Genomic DNA, 17,883 nt, shown 5'->3' on the forward strand with positions numbered 1-17,883 from the left:
GTCGGAATTCATTAAGGTACATATCTCAATTTCGGTGATCATTTTCTACATACGTCACTATCATGGTTTTTAATGTCCTATTACTTCTTTCGATTGGATATGGCTTGTGGATGATTTGGGACAGTCGTGTTATATTTTATACCATATTCTTGTAACATGCTATCTAAATGTTTGTTAACGTATTCCTTTCCGTTGTCGGTTAGTAGATAGTCAGGTGTTTACTATCTGAATATAATTAGTTCTTCCGAAATTCCCTGCCACAAGTGGCGCCCAACTTTTAAATCCGCGTATAGTTACCGATCAGAAATTTGCGAATTAATCTGACCACCCTATTACTACATATATATTGATAATTATATGTTTATTATATGTTATTAACATTTTAAAAAATAAGCATGTTTATGTAATTGATTGTTGAATCGGAAATAACTATTTAATAAGCTTATTTTCAGCAATTCTGACCATCAGTACAAGTACTGATACTTATTTTCAGCAATTCTGACCATCAGTACAAGTACTGATACTTATTTTCAGCAATTCTGACCATCAGTACAAGTACTGATACTTATTTTCAGCAATTCTGACCATCAGTACAAATACTGATAAACAGCATATTTTCTGACCATCAGTACAAATACTGATAAACAGCATATTTTCTGACCATCAGTACAAATACTGATAAACAGCATATTTTCTGACCATCAGTACAAATACTGATACATAGCATATTTTCTGACCATCAGTACAAGTTACTGATACCTAGTATTATTAGCATTTCTGACCATCAATATTAAATTGATAAACAGTTATTTTGGAGACAACCAGGATATTATTAGAAAAAAAATTACAATAGCACATAAAATCTGACCGATCTTACGTACCCGTGAAGGCCAATTCCGAAGCTCCAAAAACCTGGCCATAGACTTTGGACTCACAACGAATTGAACTCGACTGTGTCAGGTACTGACAGTTCAGACTTGAACAGTACGATTACGTTGCCACAGACTTTGACAGTTCAAAGTCTGACTTGAAACTATTTCAAGGAGCGACAGTTCAAGTTCGTTTGAGGTTCGCGTATAGCTTGGATTTGACACCAGACTCTGACAGTTCAGACTCTGGGAAGGTTTCGGATTTGGTCACTGCCGAGCGGATATTATAGGAAATTAACTTAAACCGATAGTAGATAAATTAAATTAATAAAAATGGTTGTGACTCATGATGACATACCAGCCAGAACAACAGTTAAACCGCCGCTATCAAACACTGACCTGCTATATATTTTAAAGAAAAATAAAACAGCCAGAGAGATAGCAAACAGAATAGCTGATAATACGGAAGAGGAAATTCGTAATGAATTGCGTCAAGGCGGATGGCGAATATCAAACGAAGAAAATACAGACCGACTAGAACTACTACGATGGGTAATTCGAGAACAGAGATTGTCAGCTAATCCGTCCATGACACGCAGTCAGAGAATAGACAGTTTTCCGCCGTTCGCTAGAATACTATGGAATGAAGAACATGAAACTGACTCTAACAAAACTGCCAACCAGCCCCCAAAATCAAATACGACAGATGCAATGTCAACAGCAGGCGAAGAATTAGAAACAGACGAGCGACCGACAACAGAGACGGATCAACTAATTGACCTACCAATCGACGTAGATACCATTCGTCGACAAGCAACGCCACCGAAACAATTCCATACAACCTCGCCAACATTGACATGGAATCAGATTAACGAAACGGAACCAAACAATACCAATAGACAAACAACCAGGATTAGAGAATTGGAAATAGCACAAATCACATCGGATGATGACTATTCCCGTGCTCAAGCACCACGTTCGCCGACATACACTAGACCTCGCAAAATGCGTACTAGACAGTCAAATTAGTCTGACAGCAACACTGACTCACCATCAGAGAGTGAAAGAAGAACACGTAGGCGTTCAAAACCACTACTCAAGGAACGAGTAACCTGGGGGGTAACCAGAGAAATACATGGTCCGTCAAATATTGACCAGAACAAATACAGATCAGACCTTGCCACAGTCAAACCGCCCAGGACAAAGCTTGCAACCACAGATGAACTTGTGAAAAAGGCTAGACCAAACAACACTGTAAAAACAAATTTAGATAAAAATCATAATTTTAATGTGAAACCTACAAAGGACCCTGTAAAAATGAACAGAGATCAACCAGTCCGACATAAGAAACAGTATTCAGAGGAAGAGGAATCTTCCGATGACAATCAACAACGAGATACATCACGACCAGACAGAATAAATGAGATACAAAAAATTAAAAGAATTGACAGAGTAAGGGAACGTCACAATAATTGTTCTCGCCGACCATCTAGTTCCTTCAGCTCATCAAAAGAAACTCATAGTGATAGAGATAACCACAGACATAGCAAACGATTAGGAAAAAGAAGACGAGTAAATAAATATTCAGATAGCGAAGACGATACATCCATTGATAATCGCTACAGTAGAGAGCCACAACGACCCGACCACTCTGACCGGAACCGATCAAAACATATCCACCGACACAGAAGGAACAAAGGATATTCATCGGAAAGCGAATCTGAGATTGAACAACGGAACAGACGCTCAAAACACCGAACAGATTATCGATCTCGATCAAGATCACGGTCACAATCCAAACGCAGAAATAAACATACAGGTTATCACTATTCTCGTGAACAATGGCGAGAACCGACTAGATATTACTCTGACACTGAAAGCTCGACCTCATCTTCGGAAACAGAATATGAATCGAGACACCGTTCAAACAGACTAAGGGAACATGCCTATGACACTGCCCGACGAGATCTCCGTAACATTAAGTTACTAGAAAGCCGTAAAATAAGATTTAATGGCACAGACGGCCCAGAAGAATTTATTAGTCAAATCGAAGACCAGAAAAGACGTGTTAGAATGTCAAGTGAGGACCTGCTGCAAGCAATAACGGCCGTGTTTTCCAAAGAAGTTAATTCGTGGTACCGAGGGATACCCAAGGAAATTTACTCATGGCGAGACCTGAAAAGAGCCCTACGAGGCCACTACGGCAGACGTATGACCGATGATGACATTGAAGAAGAACTCAGACGACGGACGCAAAATGAAGATGAATCGATAACAGATTACCTGAACGCCTTCCGATATATAGCCAGCCATTTTAAACGTCCTATTTCCTTGCGACAACAAATTAAAATCGCTAAACGAGGACTCCTTCCGACATACCGGAAATACATGTCTGATAGACGGATAGAATGATTCAGTGATTTGACATATTACGGCCAAAAATGAGAAGATTTGGAGGAAATGGATGAACAATACCATCCGCCTTCGACCAAGACACATTTCCCAGCAGCAGCACCAAAAACCAATAAGAGAATAGCAAAAACCTCAGCGGTACAGAAAATTGAAACAAAACCTGACAATACACGTGAAAACCCTCAAAATAATAATAGAAAAGACAAGACAAATAAAACAAAACAAAATAATATACAACAACAGACCAAGCAAGGAAATATATATGCTACACCCATGATGGCACAAATTGCAGCATACCAAGGACCTCACCAATACTTGGGCTTCCCACCAGTCAAACAAGAACGACCATGGACAAGCCAAGAAAAATCACAGACAGCAAATAACAATCAGACTAATGACAGAATAAATTACCGGAACCAACAGAGACAAAATTACAGCCAAGGTCAACAAATACCGACATCGAATGGAGTGGAAACAAGATGGAATCTGCCCTCACTGATACCATTCCAAAACAATCAAACAGATAATGATAATACAATGAATAATGATAATCAGACCGACAGACAAAATAGAGAACCATGCAAATGCTGCCAAGGTGATCATAACTACCGACAATGCCCAAAGAACCCTTGTTTCTTCTGTTACCAACCAGGTCATTATGCAGCATCCTGCCCAAAAAGAGAATCTTTATTCCCAAAAACAGGACCAAGAATAAGACAGACACATTGCCAAGTTTGTAAAAACATAGGCTCGCCTTTCGACTTTTGCAAATTTTGCCAGCATATTCGTTCTGAGTTGTTGGGAAACGCGCTAGGTGGGGAGCAGACGAGCCCACTGCTTCCTCCCGATTCCCAATAATGGGCCAACATGACCACATAGGGGAAATAACCATGAAAATGGCCTCCCATATAGAAATTGATACGGACTCAGAAGAAAATACTCGCCCAATATGGGAAATATCATCAGATGACAATAAAGGGATAAACAACCAGACATCAGAGGAGGATGAAAACTGCACCGACAGACATACCACTCCAATAAATGGACAAGAATTATCCTGGATTGATGAGGAACCACTCAATAAGTTGCTAAAACGCCTCAAGGATCAAGAGACGTTACTATTCGACATGGATGGGGAAATACAAAACAGTGAACAGTCGGTGGAAAACCTAACATTTCCACCAGATGAAAAGGTAATAGTAATGAACAACATTGACCATCAGATTCCAACAATAACAGACCAAATAATAGAACTCCCAGACAAAATAGATACTGTTACACCTGAAAAACAACCTGAAGGAATGCCTAAAGGAATAATAAAAACCGTGAAATTTCTAGACAAGGAAGAGATAATACAAACAATAGACAAAGAACTGACAATGCCCTCACAATCAGACCTACCAACAGCTAAGGAACCTGATAAAAGACAACAGAAAGCTTTAGATGAGACTAAAGACAAAAGCAAGACAGCGATATTCACCGAACCTCCACAATCGATAGGAGGGTTAAGCTCAGACAGTAGGTGTTTCATACCAATTATTATTGGTAATATAGCATATGACGCCTTAGTTGACTCAGGAGCAGAACTCTCACTGGTAGGACCGGAAATAACAGACAGATTCAAAGAAAGACTAACGCCTAGTTCCACTACAATCCAAGGAATCACGGGAAAAACCGAGAAAACCATAGGCGAACTTCCCCTACAGATTGATTTCGATGGACATACACAGAAATTTAGATTTAAGGCAATGAAAAACCTACCTGGACCGCCAATTATCTTAGGTCTAGATTTCCTGACACAGTGGAACATGCTCATACTTTTCCGAGAAAGGAAATGGAGAGTACATAATGGTAAATGGCATCATCTACAACCTAGACAACCGACACAACGAGAAGCTTTCTACGCAGAATGCGCTGGCCTCACAGAAATTACACCTGACCAAACTAAACGAATCAAAGAAATAACGGACCGTTTAATACCACCTATGACTGACAAACTAGGAAGAACACCGATAGTAAAGCACATAATAGATGTAGGTGATAGCCAACCAATAAGACAAGGTCTACGACGAATGTCACCCGCAATACAAAAAATAGTACGAACTGAAATAAGGAAAATGTACGAAATGGGCATTATCCGACCGTCCAAAAGTGCATGGCGTAGTGCCCTAGTAATGATAAGGAAAACTGACGGTTCCTGGAGATTCTGCATTGACTTTCGCGACTTGAATAAGGTTACAAGGAAAGACGCATATCCACTGCCTAACATGGATTCAATATTAGACAAATTACGACACGCCAAATATATTAGCAAAATTGACCTTAAACAGGCCTACTTCCAAGTAGCCCTAGATGAAAACAGCTGCGAATATACAGCTTTTGCAAGCCCAGGTGAAGGATTGTGGGAATTCATAGTTATGCCATTCGGACTCGTCAATGCCCCAGCGACCTTTCAACGATTAGCTGACGCATTATTTGGACCTGACTGGGAACCTCAAGTATTTCCATACCTTGATGACATTATTATAGCAACCGAGACCTTCGATGAACATACCAAATATTTAGAATTAGTACTACGCCGAATTAATGAAGCTGGACTGCAGATAAATGCGAAAAAATGCGAATTCGGCTGTACTCGTTTGAATTACTTAGGTTTTCTGCTAGACCAAGAAGGACTACGACCTGACCCAGACCGGACTAAAACAGTACTAGAATTTCCAGTACCCAAAACGGTAAAACAACTACGTAGCTTCCTGGGAATGGTCGAATGGTACTCGAGATTCATAAAAAATTGTCCGGAAATAAAGGTGCCGTTACAAAAACTTCTAAAGAAGCATCAAGTATTCAACTGGGAAACTGACCAACAAGAAGCATTTGACAAGTTGAAACGAGCATTAACAGAAGCTCCAGTATTAGCAAGACCAGACTTCGCCCGACCATTCACGGTTCAGACAGATGCAAGCGATTTTGCAATTGGTGCCGTATTGACTCAAAACTTCGATGATGGCGAACATCCAATAGCGTATATTAGCAGAACACTGACCGGACCAGAAAGAAATTACTCAGTAACGGAGAAAGAGTTATTATCAATAGTATATGCTATCAAGAAACTAAGACCGTACCTTGAAGGATATGACTATACAGTTATTACTGACCACTCAGCACTAATATACCTATTCAATATAAAAGAACCAAAAGGTAGATTAGGAAGATGGATATGCGACCTGATGCAAGAACGCGTGACCTTTAAACATCGTAAAGGCACGATGCATAAAGTACCTGATGCCCTGTCACGAATGGACGAAGAGGCTAACAAAATCGCAGCCTTCAGCACAGTACAAGACAACTGGTACCTGAAAAAACGCAGAGACGTAAAAGAAAAACCAGACAAATACCCTGACTGGAAAATCGAAGATGACATGCTATATTATAACAGACCAGACCCGATTATGGACCCGTTAACAAATGGAGAAACGGAATGAAAACTGGTTGTACCTGACGAATACCAAATGGAAATCATGAAAAACGCACACTGCCTTCCGGTAGCAGGACATTTGGGCATAGAGAAAACGTATACGAGAATTAGTACCAAATATTACTGGCGAGGAATGTACACTGACACTTACAACTTCGTCACAAGATGTCCGCTATGTCAAAAATATAAATCCAGCCAACTAGGCCAACAAGGCCTCATGAAACCACGGAAAATAGACCGACCATGGGCAATAGTAGCAATTGACACAATGGAATTTCCCCGAAGCAAAACGCAAAATAAATACCTCTTAGTTTTCCAAGACCTCTTCACACGTTGGGTAGAAATGAAACCAGTACGCTCCGCAGACGGGAAAAACGTTGCGAAAGCATTAGAAGAACTCGTCATATTCAGATGGGAAACACCTGACTACATACTGACCGACAATGGGAAAGAATACGTCAATAAACACTTAGACGGCATGTTACAGGAATACGGTATCAGACACAACACAACAGTCCCATATCATCCACAAGCTAACCCCGTCGAAAGAAGTAATAGAACGGTAAAAACTATGATAGCAATGTTCGTTGAAAATGACCACAGGAATTGGGATAAACATATTAATGAGTTCCGACACGCCATGAACACGGTAATACAATCAGCTACTCAAACATCCCCAGCATTCCTGAATTACGGCAGACAACCGAAACTGATAAAAAGTTTACGAAGAAAAGTAGAATCAAACGAACTAGAACTGACACTAGAACCAGAAGAATGGACAGAAAGGCTTAAAAGATTAAAAGACCTATATGAACTAGTTGAAAGGAACCTAGAGATAAAGCATAAAAAAATGGCTGACCGATTTAATACTGGAAGAAAGTTGACCGAATATAAAACCGGAGACCTAGTATTGATCAAAACACATCACCTATCCAATGCAGCAAATAAGTTTTCGACCAAATTAAGCGAAAAATATGAAGGACCTTTCAAATTGCTAGATAAACTCTCAGACACAGTATTTACCATCGAGACACTGACAAAGAAAAAAGTTGGTAAAGTTCATATTGAACAACTGAAACCTTTCAAGAACCCGGACAAAAATAATTATGACCTTAGATAAAACTAAAATGAAGAGAACATAGATAATCTGACCGATCTGACCATACCCTGTATTGTCCGACTTATGGGTTTAACTCGCGTACTAACACGGTTGTGGCGTGGGGAATGATTCCGCGGCAATTGGTGTTTGACCTCTAGATGTGCTGTCCCACGCCTGGACAGGCTAGCCTCTCCAGGCTTAGTGGGGGGTGTAGTCGTCGACTAAGCTACGCCCCTCAGCAGATAAGTGCATGCACTGTACTGTCCCGATACTGCCCTACAGACCGTTGCACTAACCTGTTTAATTTTCAGATCTACCATGGCCCCAAGGATCCTCATAGCAAAGAAGAAGGGCCTGAGTCTTACCCTTGAAGATCCCGCTGTCCGCCGTCCCCAGGACCATCACGGGGACCAGGAAGCGGGAAGCCACACCAGCTCAGGCCCCGGAGACTGACCGCCATGAGGAGAGCCTTCGCCTGCAGGCACTGGCCACCATGCCTGGGTATCAGGAGAAGGTAGGGGCTCAGCCCATCATCGAGCCCCCCCCCGACAGAAGACCCGTCGGCCTGGTATATCCAGGACATGGTGGAAGAAATCGAGCAGGAGAAGGCTCGCCTGGAGGCCATGGAAGTGGCGGAACCAGAGGAGCCACCACAACCACTCCCGGAGGGCCAAGAGAGGGAGCGCCTCCTTCGCTGGGCCCTCACGTTCCAGGTCCGCATCCCTGAGTCGGACTGGAGGCGTGAGGAACGCCGGCGAATGGAGGTGGTCCGCGCCATCCGGGAGGAGATGGAAACAGACCAGACGGACGGCAGGACAGCTGAGACTCTGTCCGAACATGGGACCTTAAAATCCCATTGTTCGGACACCTCAAAGGGGTCCCAGCTGTCCCTAGACGGGCAAGCGGAGAAGGAGCTGGAGGACTACCTGGGCACGGGAACGGAGTCGGTACCAGCTGGGAAAGGGGAGACCATCAACCCCCAACCAACTGGACCACCGACTCCGCCCCCTTCACTCCGACGCCCAGGGACAGCAAAACCGTCCACCTCCACCATCTCCGCCACCACCGCCCAGCCGTCCGTCAGCACCAGCCACCGACCATCCACCACCGCAGCCGATCGACCATCCACCAGCACCAGCGACCGACCATCCACCACCTCAGCCACCGACCGACCATTCACCGCGCAGCCACCAACAGTCACCACGCCAAAACCACACACCAGCCACCGACCATCCACGACCAGCACCGACCGACCATACACAGCCACCGACCAGCCATCGACCTCCACAGCCACCACCGTACAGCCGTCGACCACAAGGAGTCGAGGTCACCCAGGCTGGTTGCCTGTGATCTCGACCCCAATTGGCCAAACCACCACCACCCGGCCAATAGCGACAACCAGGATGGATCCCGTCGACCGTCCAGAAGTCCAAGGCCTGCACTACCGGACGGCCAGCGGCAAGCGCCGCAAGTACAATCCGCGGCGCCACCTGCAGCTGGACGATCTGGTGGGTGCAGGAGATCTATCCTCCGAAGGATCGGAGGATGACCTCCCTGGACCCCCGACCAGCCGCGCAACAACACGACCAGCTGCTGCGGCCAGGATACCATCCTGGGGTCGACTCCCTCGCCGGACCGGAGCTGGGTTCGGGCAGTTGAGGGAAATCCCAATCGACCCGACGGTTGATCCCCCCCTCCGAGCCTGCTTTAACTGCTGGCAGACCGACCACAATTTCGGGAACTGTTCCCGCTCCAAAGAGGGAACGTTCTGCGGAAATTGTGGCCGGCGGGGGGTCGAGGTTTTCGATTGCCCGAGGTGTGCCGAGGCATACCACCGCCGACACGGCTCCTCGGGCTCGAACAACCCGGTGGGCAACGACATCCCTCCACCGAGACCTCGACCGACCACCAGCCGCCGGAGTGGGTGGGACGAAGTGGACAGACCAGCGTCCACTTGTTCCGGGTCCGGTTGGGACCGGAACCCCACACACGGGCCCCGCCATCAAGACCAGGCAACCCAGCTGAGCTCGGACCCTCGGGAGACGGAGGACCCTCCACCGTCCTACCAGGAGGCAACCCGGGGCCGAGCTCCATACCGGGAAAGGCCACCGAGGAAGAGGCCGACGGCTGACACCGGAGCGATACCCCGCGCCGGACCCTCCGCTTCTTCCGCCAGGCCATCGGCGGAGGAGCGAGCGAGGGAACTGCTCCGGAGGTCACACCACCGCGGGACCTCCGACGAAGAGGACGACCGGGACCTACGCCTGAGGGAGCTCCAACAGCTCCAGCGCGCCCTCCAAGAGATGGAGGATATGGAGAGGCGCGATCGCTCCCGCAGGCGTGGGTACCAGTGACCACCGACGGACCGCCAGTTTTTTTTTATTATTATATTGACCGCAATAAATGCCAGGGCCAAGCCCTGGCTTAAACTAACCAACCTGCGTCTTAAATTTCAACCCCTCCTGACCAATCCTTGCCGACCCAACCACTGGACCTAATGGACCAAGGAGAAGGGAGGATGCAGCTAAGCTGACCCAGCACGCACCGGACTCCGACCAGAATAGATCACGGACCAAGGGGGACAACCCCACCAGGTAAGATTTTGGTATATCTGACGATAACTGAGAACGAGACGGCAAGAAAAGGGAATAAAGCAAACTAGCGGTACACGTGGTAGTGTACCGGCTTAGTGGGGGGTTCTGTAATGTGGCACATTACAAGGCCTCTCCTGAGTGCTGCATTATTTGCAACACCTCAGAAAGGCCATCCCCGTCCCTTGCCGCCCCGTAACCGGTTGTTTAAAATAAAGCTAAACAAGCCCTATACTGAACAATTATTATTTTCCATGTCCGAACGACCACGCCGGAAATATAGGCGAAACAAACTTGCCCAACGCGATCCGACGGACGCTCAAAGAGCAGACAAAAAAAAAGGAGCGCACCACAGAAAAAGAGAGGGCACGCACACACTCACTCACATACACTCCCGACCACGTGTTGCCGGCCGGCAAAAGAAAAATGCCAAACCTGACTGGGAAATGCAACGGAGATGCATGTTGATGACACATGCAGATCCGTTACACTCCCAGACACCAACACGAACACTCACGAGGCACTGACACTCCTGGGGCGAGCAGAAAATCGCCGATGAAGTGGCAGCCGGCAATCAGCTGTGTCGGGATGCCGAACACCATCGGCGACATCCTGAGCGCCACACACACGAAAATCAGCGACCACACACACAAACACCCGGAAAAACACCACAGAACCGACACGGGAGCGCCCCAGGAGGCGCTCCAACAACCGGCACAAGGACACGAGGAGTACGCGCGAGAAACTGAGCGGCCATCTTGAAGCGCCGATATAGACTGAGAGCGAGCGAGCGAGACAGACTGAGACAGAGCGAGCGAGACAGAGCGAGCGAAATAGACGAAACAAGAGCGAGCGAGACAGACGATATAAAATAATAGAATAATATGTAAATGCGAAAATGAGGGCGCTACAAATGAAACGGTATATTATATACGTATCTCTGATAATAAAATTAAAATGTTAAATTAGAAAATAATGAACACGAAACAAATATCGAATTGTAAAATTCGCACGCGACCGACACCCCTATTATGATGGCGAGCGACAACTACCCCCTTTAGGTTTAAATAATAATTTAACTAACCGAATTCTAACATCTGACAAAATTCGCTAGTGACGTCACGATCAATAGGCAAATTAGAATAAAATTTGATTTCCGTCCGCATAGACGAATAGATAAGAGTAGGGGTAGATTTGTTCCGACAATTAATGATAGATACCTTAGTGGGGGGTGAGAGAGAGTAAATAATGACGAAAGTAGGAGAGATAAGGAGGGCGCTGTATTATTCTAATTTACATACGGACCAATGATAAAAATTCGGAGGGCGCTACCGATATCCGAATTAGCATACCGACCAATAATAACATTTCTTCTCGGAAAGAGGAGAAGAGAAACGATCTTTGACCGCGAGAAGCCGATTCTCGTCCATTTTGCCACTGGATCTCTCGAAAGAAGGAGCCTCTGCCAGATACTCTTGCCGCCAGATTATTAGCGCTAGACGCCAGTCATACTCCTTACGCCAATTTTGTTTGCTAATACCGCAAGGAAAATTTGTAAGTAGGCAAAGTGCCACTCATTTTTTTTAACTAATCGCGGAGTGCGGGGATCAATTGTTCAGTGCCGTAGGTCGTCGCGACGCGTGGATCCGTCGACGCCGGTGCCTATCGGATCGTGCTGACCTGTCCGCCATTCCGTGAAAATAAATTGAGTGTTCGTTTTACGGAAGCAAATTGTAATCTAGTATTCGCGCTGATCTTTCGTTGATGTAGGTTTAACCGAATCAAAGAGTCTTGATTAATTAGTTGTGCCGACCTTCCCGCCATTTCGCAAACCGAATTTGAGCGTTAGGTCTTACAAAAAAGGAAATTGCGACTTAGTATTCGCGCTGACCTTTCGTCAAATTGTATTAAGTCCGTTTTACGAAAGAAAGTTGCGACTTAGTATTCGCGCTGACCTTTCGTTTACCAGTAATTAAGTGTTCGGTTTACAGAAGAAAATTGCGATTTAGTATTCGCGCTGACCTTTCCGCCATTTTATGAACCGAGTGTAAGCGGTAAGATCGGACAAGGGAAATTCGCGACTGAGTTACTTGCGCTAACTTTGTCTCTTTATTAACCGAAAACCGACCGGAAAATTATTAACGTCCGATTAAATTGTACTTTAAGGATTAATGAAAATTCAGAATTTTACCGACCATATTTATTCCGACCTCGTATGTGAGAAATTTTTAATGCATCAATAAAGCGATTGATTATCTTTATATTTATATATAAAATTTACTTGATAACCTACCTCTATTGCATACTAGCGATTTTCAGCCGCGAGCGGTTACATACGGGTTTCACTAATTCGCTATATTTTCGGGTCACTCGTTAGGTGAAATACGCGCGATTTCGAACGTCCTCACGACCTGATTTAAGGAGTCATCACCTGAGCTGCCGGCGTACTCTAATTAAGGAGGAGAAATCGAAGGAGAGTTGGACACCAAAGGCCTGAAGTTAGGATACCACGCGTATCCCTCAATCTGCCCACTCTACGCAGTCGCCGTTAGGCAGACCGGGATACGCGTAACCCTACTGGCCTTACCCCCGACGATCGCCGTAATCAGCCGACGGTCTGACGCCCTAAATAATCGGGGGTAGAGCCAAACAGGCCTTGTGGCGGAAGAACTAGGAGCGCGGTCAACACACCCGAAATTCCCTGCCACAGCTCTCTCACCTAAATTTTCAGACCCCTATGTGGCAATAGAGTGCCACAATCGTAAAAAACTGGGTTTTGTGAAAATAATTTCTCCTGCTTTACTGTTTGCTCAATAAATTCTGCAAAAATTCAAGGATATTAAATTTTTTACTACAAAATAGCCCGATTTTTTTCAGATTTTTTGGATAAAAATCGGTGTCAGAAAAAATTATTGGAATTTTTAATGATTTTTTAGGTTAAGAACGTCATATTTGGCTAACATCTATATAATCATTTTTCATGTATTTTTTCCCGTACTTTCAAATGCATTTATTCAAATTATCATATTATGACCGAAACATGCTCAAAAACTGAAGAAACCGTTATTTTTCGCGTTTTTCCCATGTTTTTAGCGCATAACCTCAAAATTAGATACTTCACTACGTAATAAAATACCTATAAATACTCTAGGACTCTTTGCCTGTATGCAAGAATACCAAAAATAGTTTAGAAAAATTTTCCAACTCCTAAAAGTTCATACAGTCAAGTATTACTTCCCTGTAACTGAAAAAGAGCAAGACCATTTATTATTGAGACATTTTTGTTGCTTAAAATTAATTCAAACCTTAAAGCTATAAAACATTTTGAATTAAAATAGTTTGAACAATATAAGCTAGACATTTTTTTAACGAGCCTCTTATTATATTGACAATCTTGTGATCCACAAGTTATAGTTATCGTACTTAGTCATACGTATTATGTACAACCCTTTATTCATAGTGTCATTGAATAAAACTTGTGAGATTGCATACTTGAATTACACATTAATATAATAACACATTATATTACACATTAATGATTAAAAAAACATTGAATTTACTTCTGTGACGTTATGAGAACGTTTTAGCACAACAACATCAGTTGTCTTCTGCTACGTTAAATTATCTCGACGACCTACTAAGTCGCCCGAAAAAACGCTCAGTATCACGCGGTGAGCTAACAGGTCGGCCTCAGAAAAAGTACTTTTTGGTTAGTGACCTACCCACTCACTCGATGGCACTACCGGGATTCCGTACTCCCCTCCCTCCCAGAAAAGCCTACGTAATCCTACTGCGCATGAAAACGAATCGTTGGTCATCTAGCCCAATCATGGCCAACGATTCTGACGGTTCGCTTCTGACTATTTAAATGGAACAAAAATGTACCTCAAAGCTGAACGTGGATCCATTTCAAGTTTGTATTTTCATGACATTCAAGGCAAAAATTGAAGAATTCCGTTAGGCGCTTTTCAAAAAAAAATGAAAAAACAAAAATTGAAAAATGTATTATATTTTGATAACATTTCATAAATAAATATCCTTATAGATATTTAAAATCTAGATAAAATGAGATATTCAGTTAAATTACTGAGGATAGATGTTTCATGAATCATGTATGTTGGTATAATATAAATTATTATAATTATGATTAATATTACTATTATTATCTAAAGAAATTATGAACATAATATTAAAAATAATTTCAATAAATTACGATATTTGACGGTTTTTTCATGCTGAGTTTTTCTCTGAGGTCCGTACTCGCTCTCTGCGAAAATTCTGTGGGTACGTTCGACTATAGACTACAGTCCGACCATTCATCCGCCATCCGTTTGACACGTACGATGACCGTTGAGTGACCTCAGCACTCGCAGCAGCAAAAGCTACCTCGGCAACAGATTATTCTCGTATTAACACCTATAAGTACTTGATGGTAACGATTGCATTTCAAATAGAAAACGAAGTCAGTAACAGTATATACATATCGACCTTAATGGATAAAAATTTTTGTTTTGTATTATTATAATCAGTATTATTAGTAACGTTACAATTGTTACAGAGCATTATATTAATTTAGAAAACGGAGTCATTTTGCAGTATATAAGTAAGTATTTGAATCTATTGAAATTTTTGTAAATTAAAAGTATCTTAAAAACTAAAAATTCATCGTATGATTCAAGATTAATTTTTTTCAAATACCTCCATTATTTTTAAATGTCGTGTACATAAATTGCAGGAAAATACATTTTCTATTCATTTTACACTAATTTGTTTTGAAAGAAAAAAACGGATATTCCAAGATTTTTTTCAACATTTTCATAATATTTTTACAATCTTTGGGTATCAAGAAAGGCAAACGTCATTTTTGCTGAAGTTTATTGAAGGAAATATAATATTACATTTGTGGTTATCATTTATAACTATATAATGATATGATAATTTACTTTTTTCGATGGAAGCATGTAGTTACCATAATATTGATATATTTATCACTATTCATTGTACCTTCTATAAAATGCAGGTCATCTGTTTCTTTTCTCGACAAACAACCCCAAATTATTACAGACCCACCACCTTTCTATACTTTGCGGACTGACAATTACTCTTGAATTTTTCGCCAAATGTCTCACTCGTTTGGGTCATAAAAATGTAAAAAAAATCTTGGAATATCCCAAATATTTTTGTTTTTAAAACAAATTAATTTAAAACGGATAGAAAACGTATTTTTCTGCTATTTATGTATTCAAAAATAATAGAGGTATTTGAAAAAATTGACCTTAAATGCAGTAACTGAAAGATTTTCGAATGATAAAAATTAGACGGTATTTGTGTGCGGTTTGAACAATTTTATAGCTATTTGAAATTTTTGTCAATTGAACTTGAAAGTTGAAAAAATATAAGGAAGAAAGAATTATGCCATGATATATTGATACTACATTTGTAGAGTGTTTCTAGTATAACGAAATCGACGATATTACGTGGTTACAAAAAATATTACTTTTTAAATTGAAATCTGCAAAAAAATTCTGTAGTGAATCAAACCTACATCGGATTGAGGTTTTTTTGTTTATAAAGACATTAATTTTGAATAAAAAAAATATTGGGAACGACTACTAAAAAATTCGTAACTCCAAGGCTCTGTAAAGCTTAAAAATCGTAAATAAAATGAAGCGGAATTGGGGGTGCCTCATAATTTTGAGTAGCTTGTCTGACTACTGTAACGGTCCAGTCTGATTTGTCTCCTATTTTCCTCTGCAAAACGGCAACCCGTCACACACGAGACTATTAGAGAAAAGCGGTAATTGAGCGTAGGCGCTTTTCACACGTATATGCTAATGTGTTAGGGCAACTCTGCGAAAACATTACCATATGAGTAATTCCCTAGATTTTTGAAGATTCGAGCGTCGTAAAAATTAAAAAAAAAATTAATGGCACATCTACGAAACATGATTTTTCATATTATAGGCTGTATAAGTACCCTAAAAAATTTAGTGTACATGATTTTTTTTACATGTTATTTTAGAAAAACGAATAGGAACAAAAATTATTTTTTCAACTATACAAAATTAATTTACAAGTATGATTAACGAAAAAACTTTATTTATTAAATCAATTATTTTTTTAACAATATAACAAAATATTTTATACATAAATATATTACAATCACAAACAAATGATCACAATTTTGGTCCAAATTTGAGTATACGCTAATTTTTTGTCGCAATAACTTTATTCTTCCTAGCCTTTTTCAATTTACTATCTGTTTTCGCACCTTTTTTTAATGTATTAACTTTTTTGGCTTGAACAACTTTTTTCGTTTTGCTTTTTGTTTTTTTGTTTGGTTTGTTTTTTTTGTTTGGTTTGTTTTTTGCAACAATAACTTTTTCTGTACGACTTGTTTGTTTTTTAACGCATAAATTCCATCCGTTTTCAATTAATAAATAATGCTTACATGGTGGATTTTTAATGCAGTGTAAACATGACAGATAATTGAGAAATAATTTTTCTGGCTCCTTTCTAGTCCACATAAGTTGGAAAATTTGAGTTGATTTATAGTATGTGCTGCTTTGATATTCGGATTTACTAATTTATCAATTTTTTCCACGTCAGATAAATAAACAGGGAAAATTTCAATTTTACCATCAGGTACACGTTTGACTGCATCTATCATGTCATTAACTGATAATATATCAGTACCTGATAGCACGGCTTGGTCACAGATTCTTTTTACTGTACCTCCTGTTGCATCAGCCGAACTTTTGCCGTGTCCAGGAGTTGAAAAATTCCACGTCGCATGATGAAGGCCTAGGTTTTTACAATGGTATTGGAATAACTGAAAATTAGTCTTATTTTTGTATTGAGTCGATGGGCCATCGCTCTGAAAATGAATAGTATTTACTGATGGCAAAATCTTTTTTATTAATTCTAAAACTGGCTGTAAGTGAGCCCAAATTGCCGCTGGATCATGCCGCAAACATTCTGAGGTAGTACAAAAAGATTTACATTTTAGTTTACCATCCGCAAGATCTATATAATAGAAAACCCCAGTGTGTAGAGAAATTTGTTTTCTAGACGCCCCGAAATGGACTGCTTAAATATCCTTACAGTATTTGCTGTTGTAGTTTTCAGAAAAGTCAATAATAATTTTGACTTCATTCCGTTTTAATCGCAAAGTGTTTTTTTCACGGAATGAAAATTGATGGTTAGTGTCATAGACATGTTTCAAAAATGATGAAGTTTGAGAATTTACTTCATTAATCAATTCAGACACCGTACACATTATTTTCTTTTTCAACGTCACAGTTACATTGAAAATTTTATTTTTCGCGCCAACTCTTGTTTCTTTCTCAGATACCCATTTATAATAGAACGTATCAACATCATCCTTACAATTACTAACTTTTTTATCTTTACATTTACTACATGCTCGATACATAC

The 17,883-nt window shown here is 41.4% G+C and overlaps 1 protein-coding gene across 1 annotated transcript; it reads left to right on the forward strand.

Annotated features, from left to right (window-relative positions):
* Positions 1-2,186: 2,186 nt before the first annotated feature.
* On the forward strand, positions 2,187-3,281 carry LOC131672947 (splicing regulatory glutamine/lysine-rich protein 1-like). Its single transcript, XM_058950524.1, has one exon. It carries the CDS (start codon positions 2,187-2,189, stop codon positions 3,279-3,281), a length of 1,095 nt encoding a protein of 364 aa, XP_058806507.1.
* Positions 3,282-17,883: the final 14,602 nt, after the last annotated feature.

This window comes from Phymastichus coffea, unplaced genomic scaffold (assembly GCF_024137745.1).
Source record: "Phymastichus coffea isolate CEN01 unplaced genomic scaffold, Cenicafe_Pcof_1.1 PCOF00012, whole genome shotgun sequence".
NCBI lineage: Eukaryota > Metazoa > Arthropoda > Insecta > Hymenoptera > Eulophidae > Phymastichus > Phymastichus coffea.

Excerpts from the sequence above, each read along its gene's own strand:
- LOC131672947 (XM_058950524.1), top strand. The coding sequence starts at position 2,187 with ATGAACAGAGATCAACCAGTCCGACATAAGAAACAGTATTCAGAGGAA.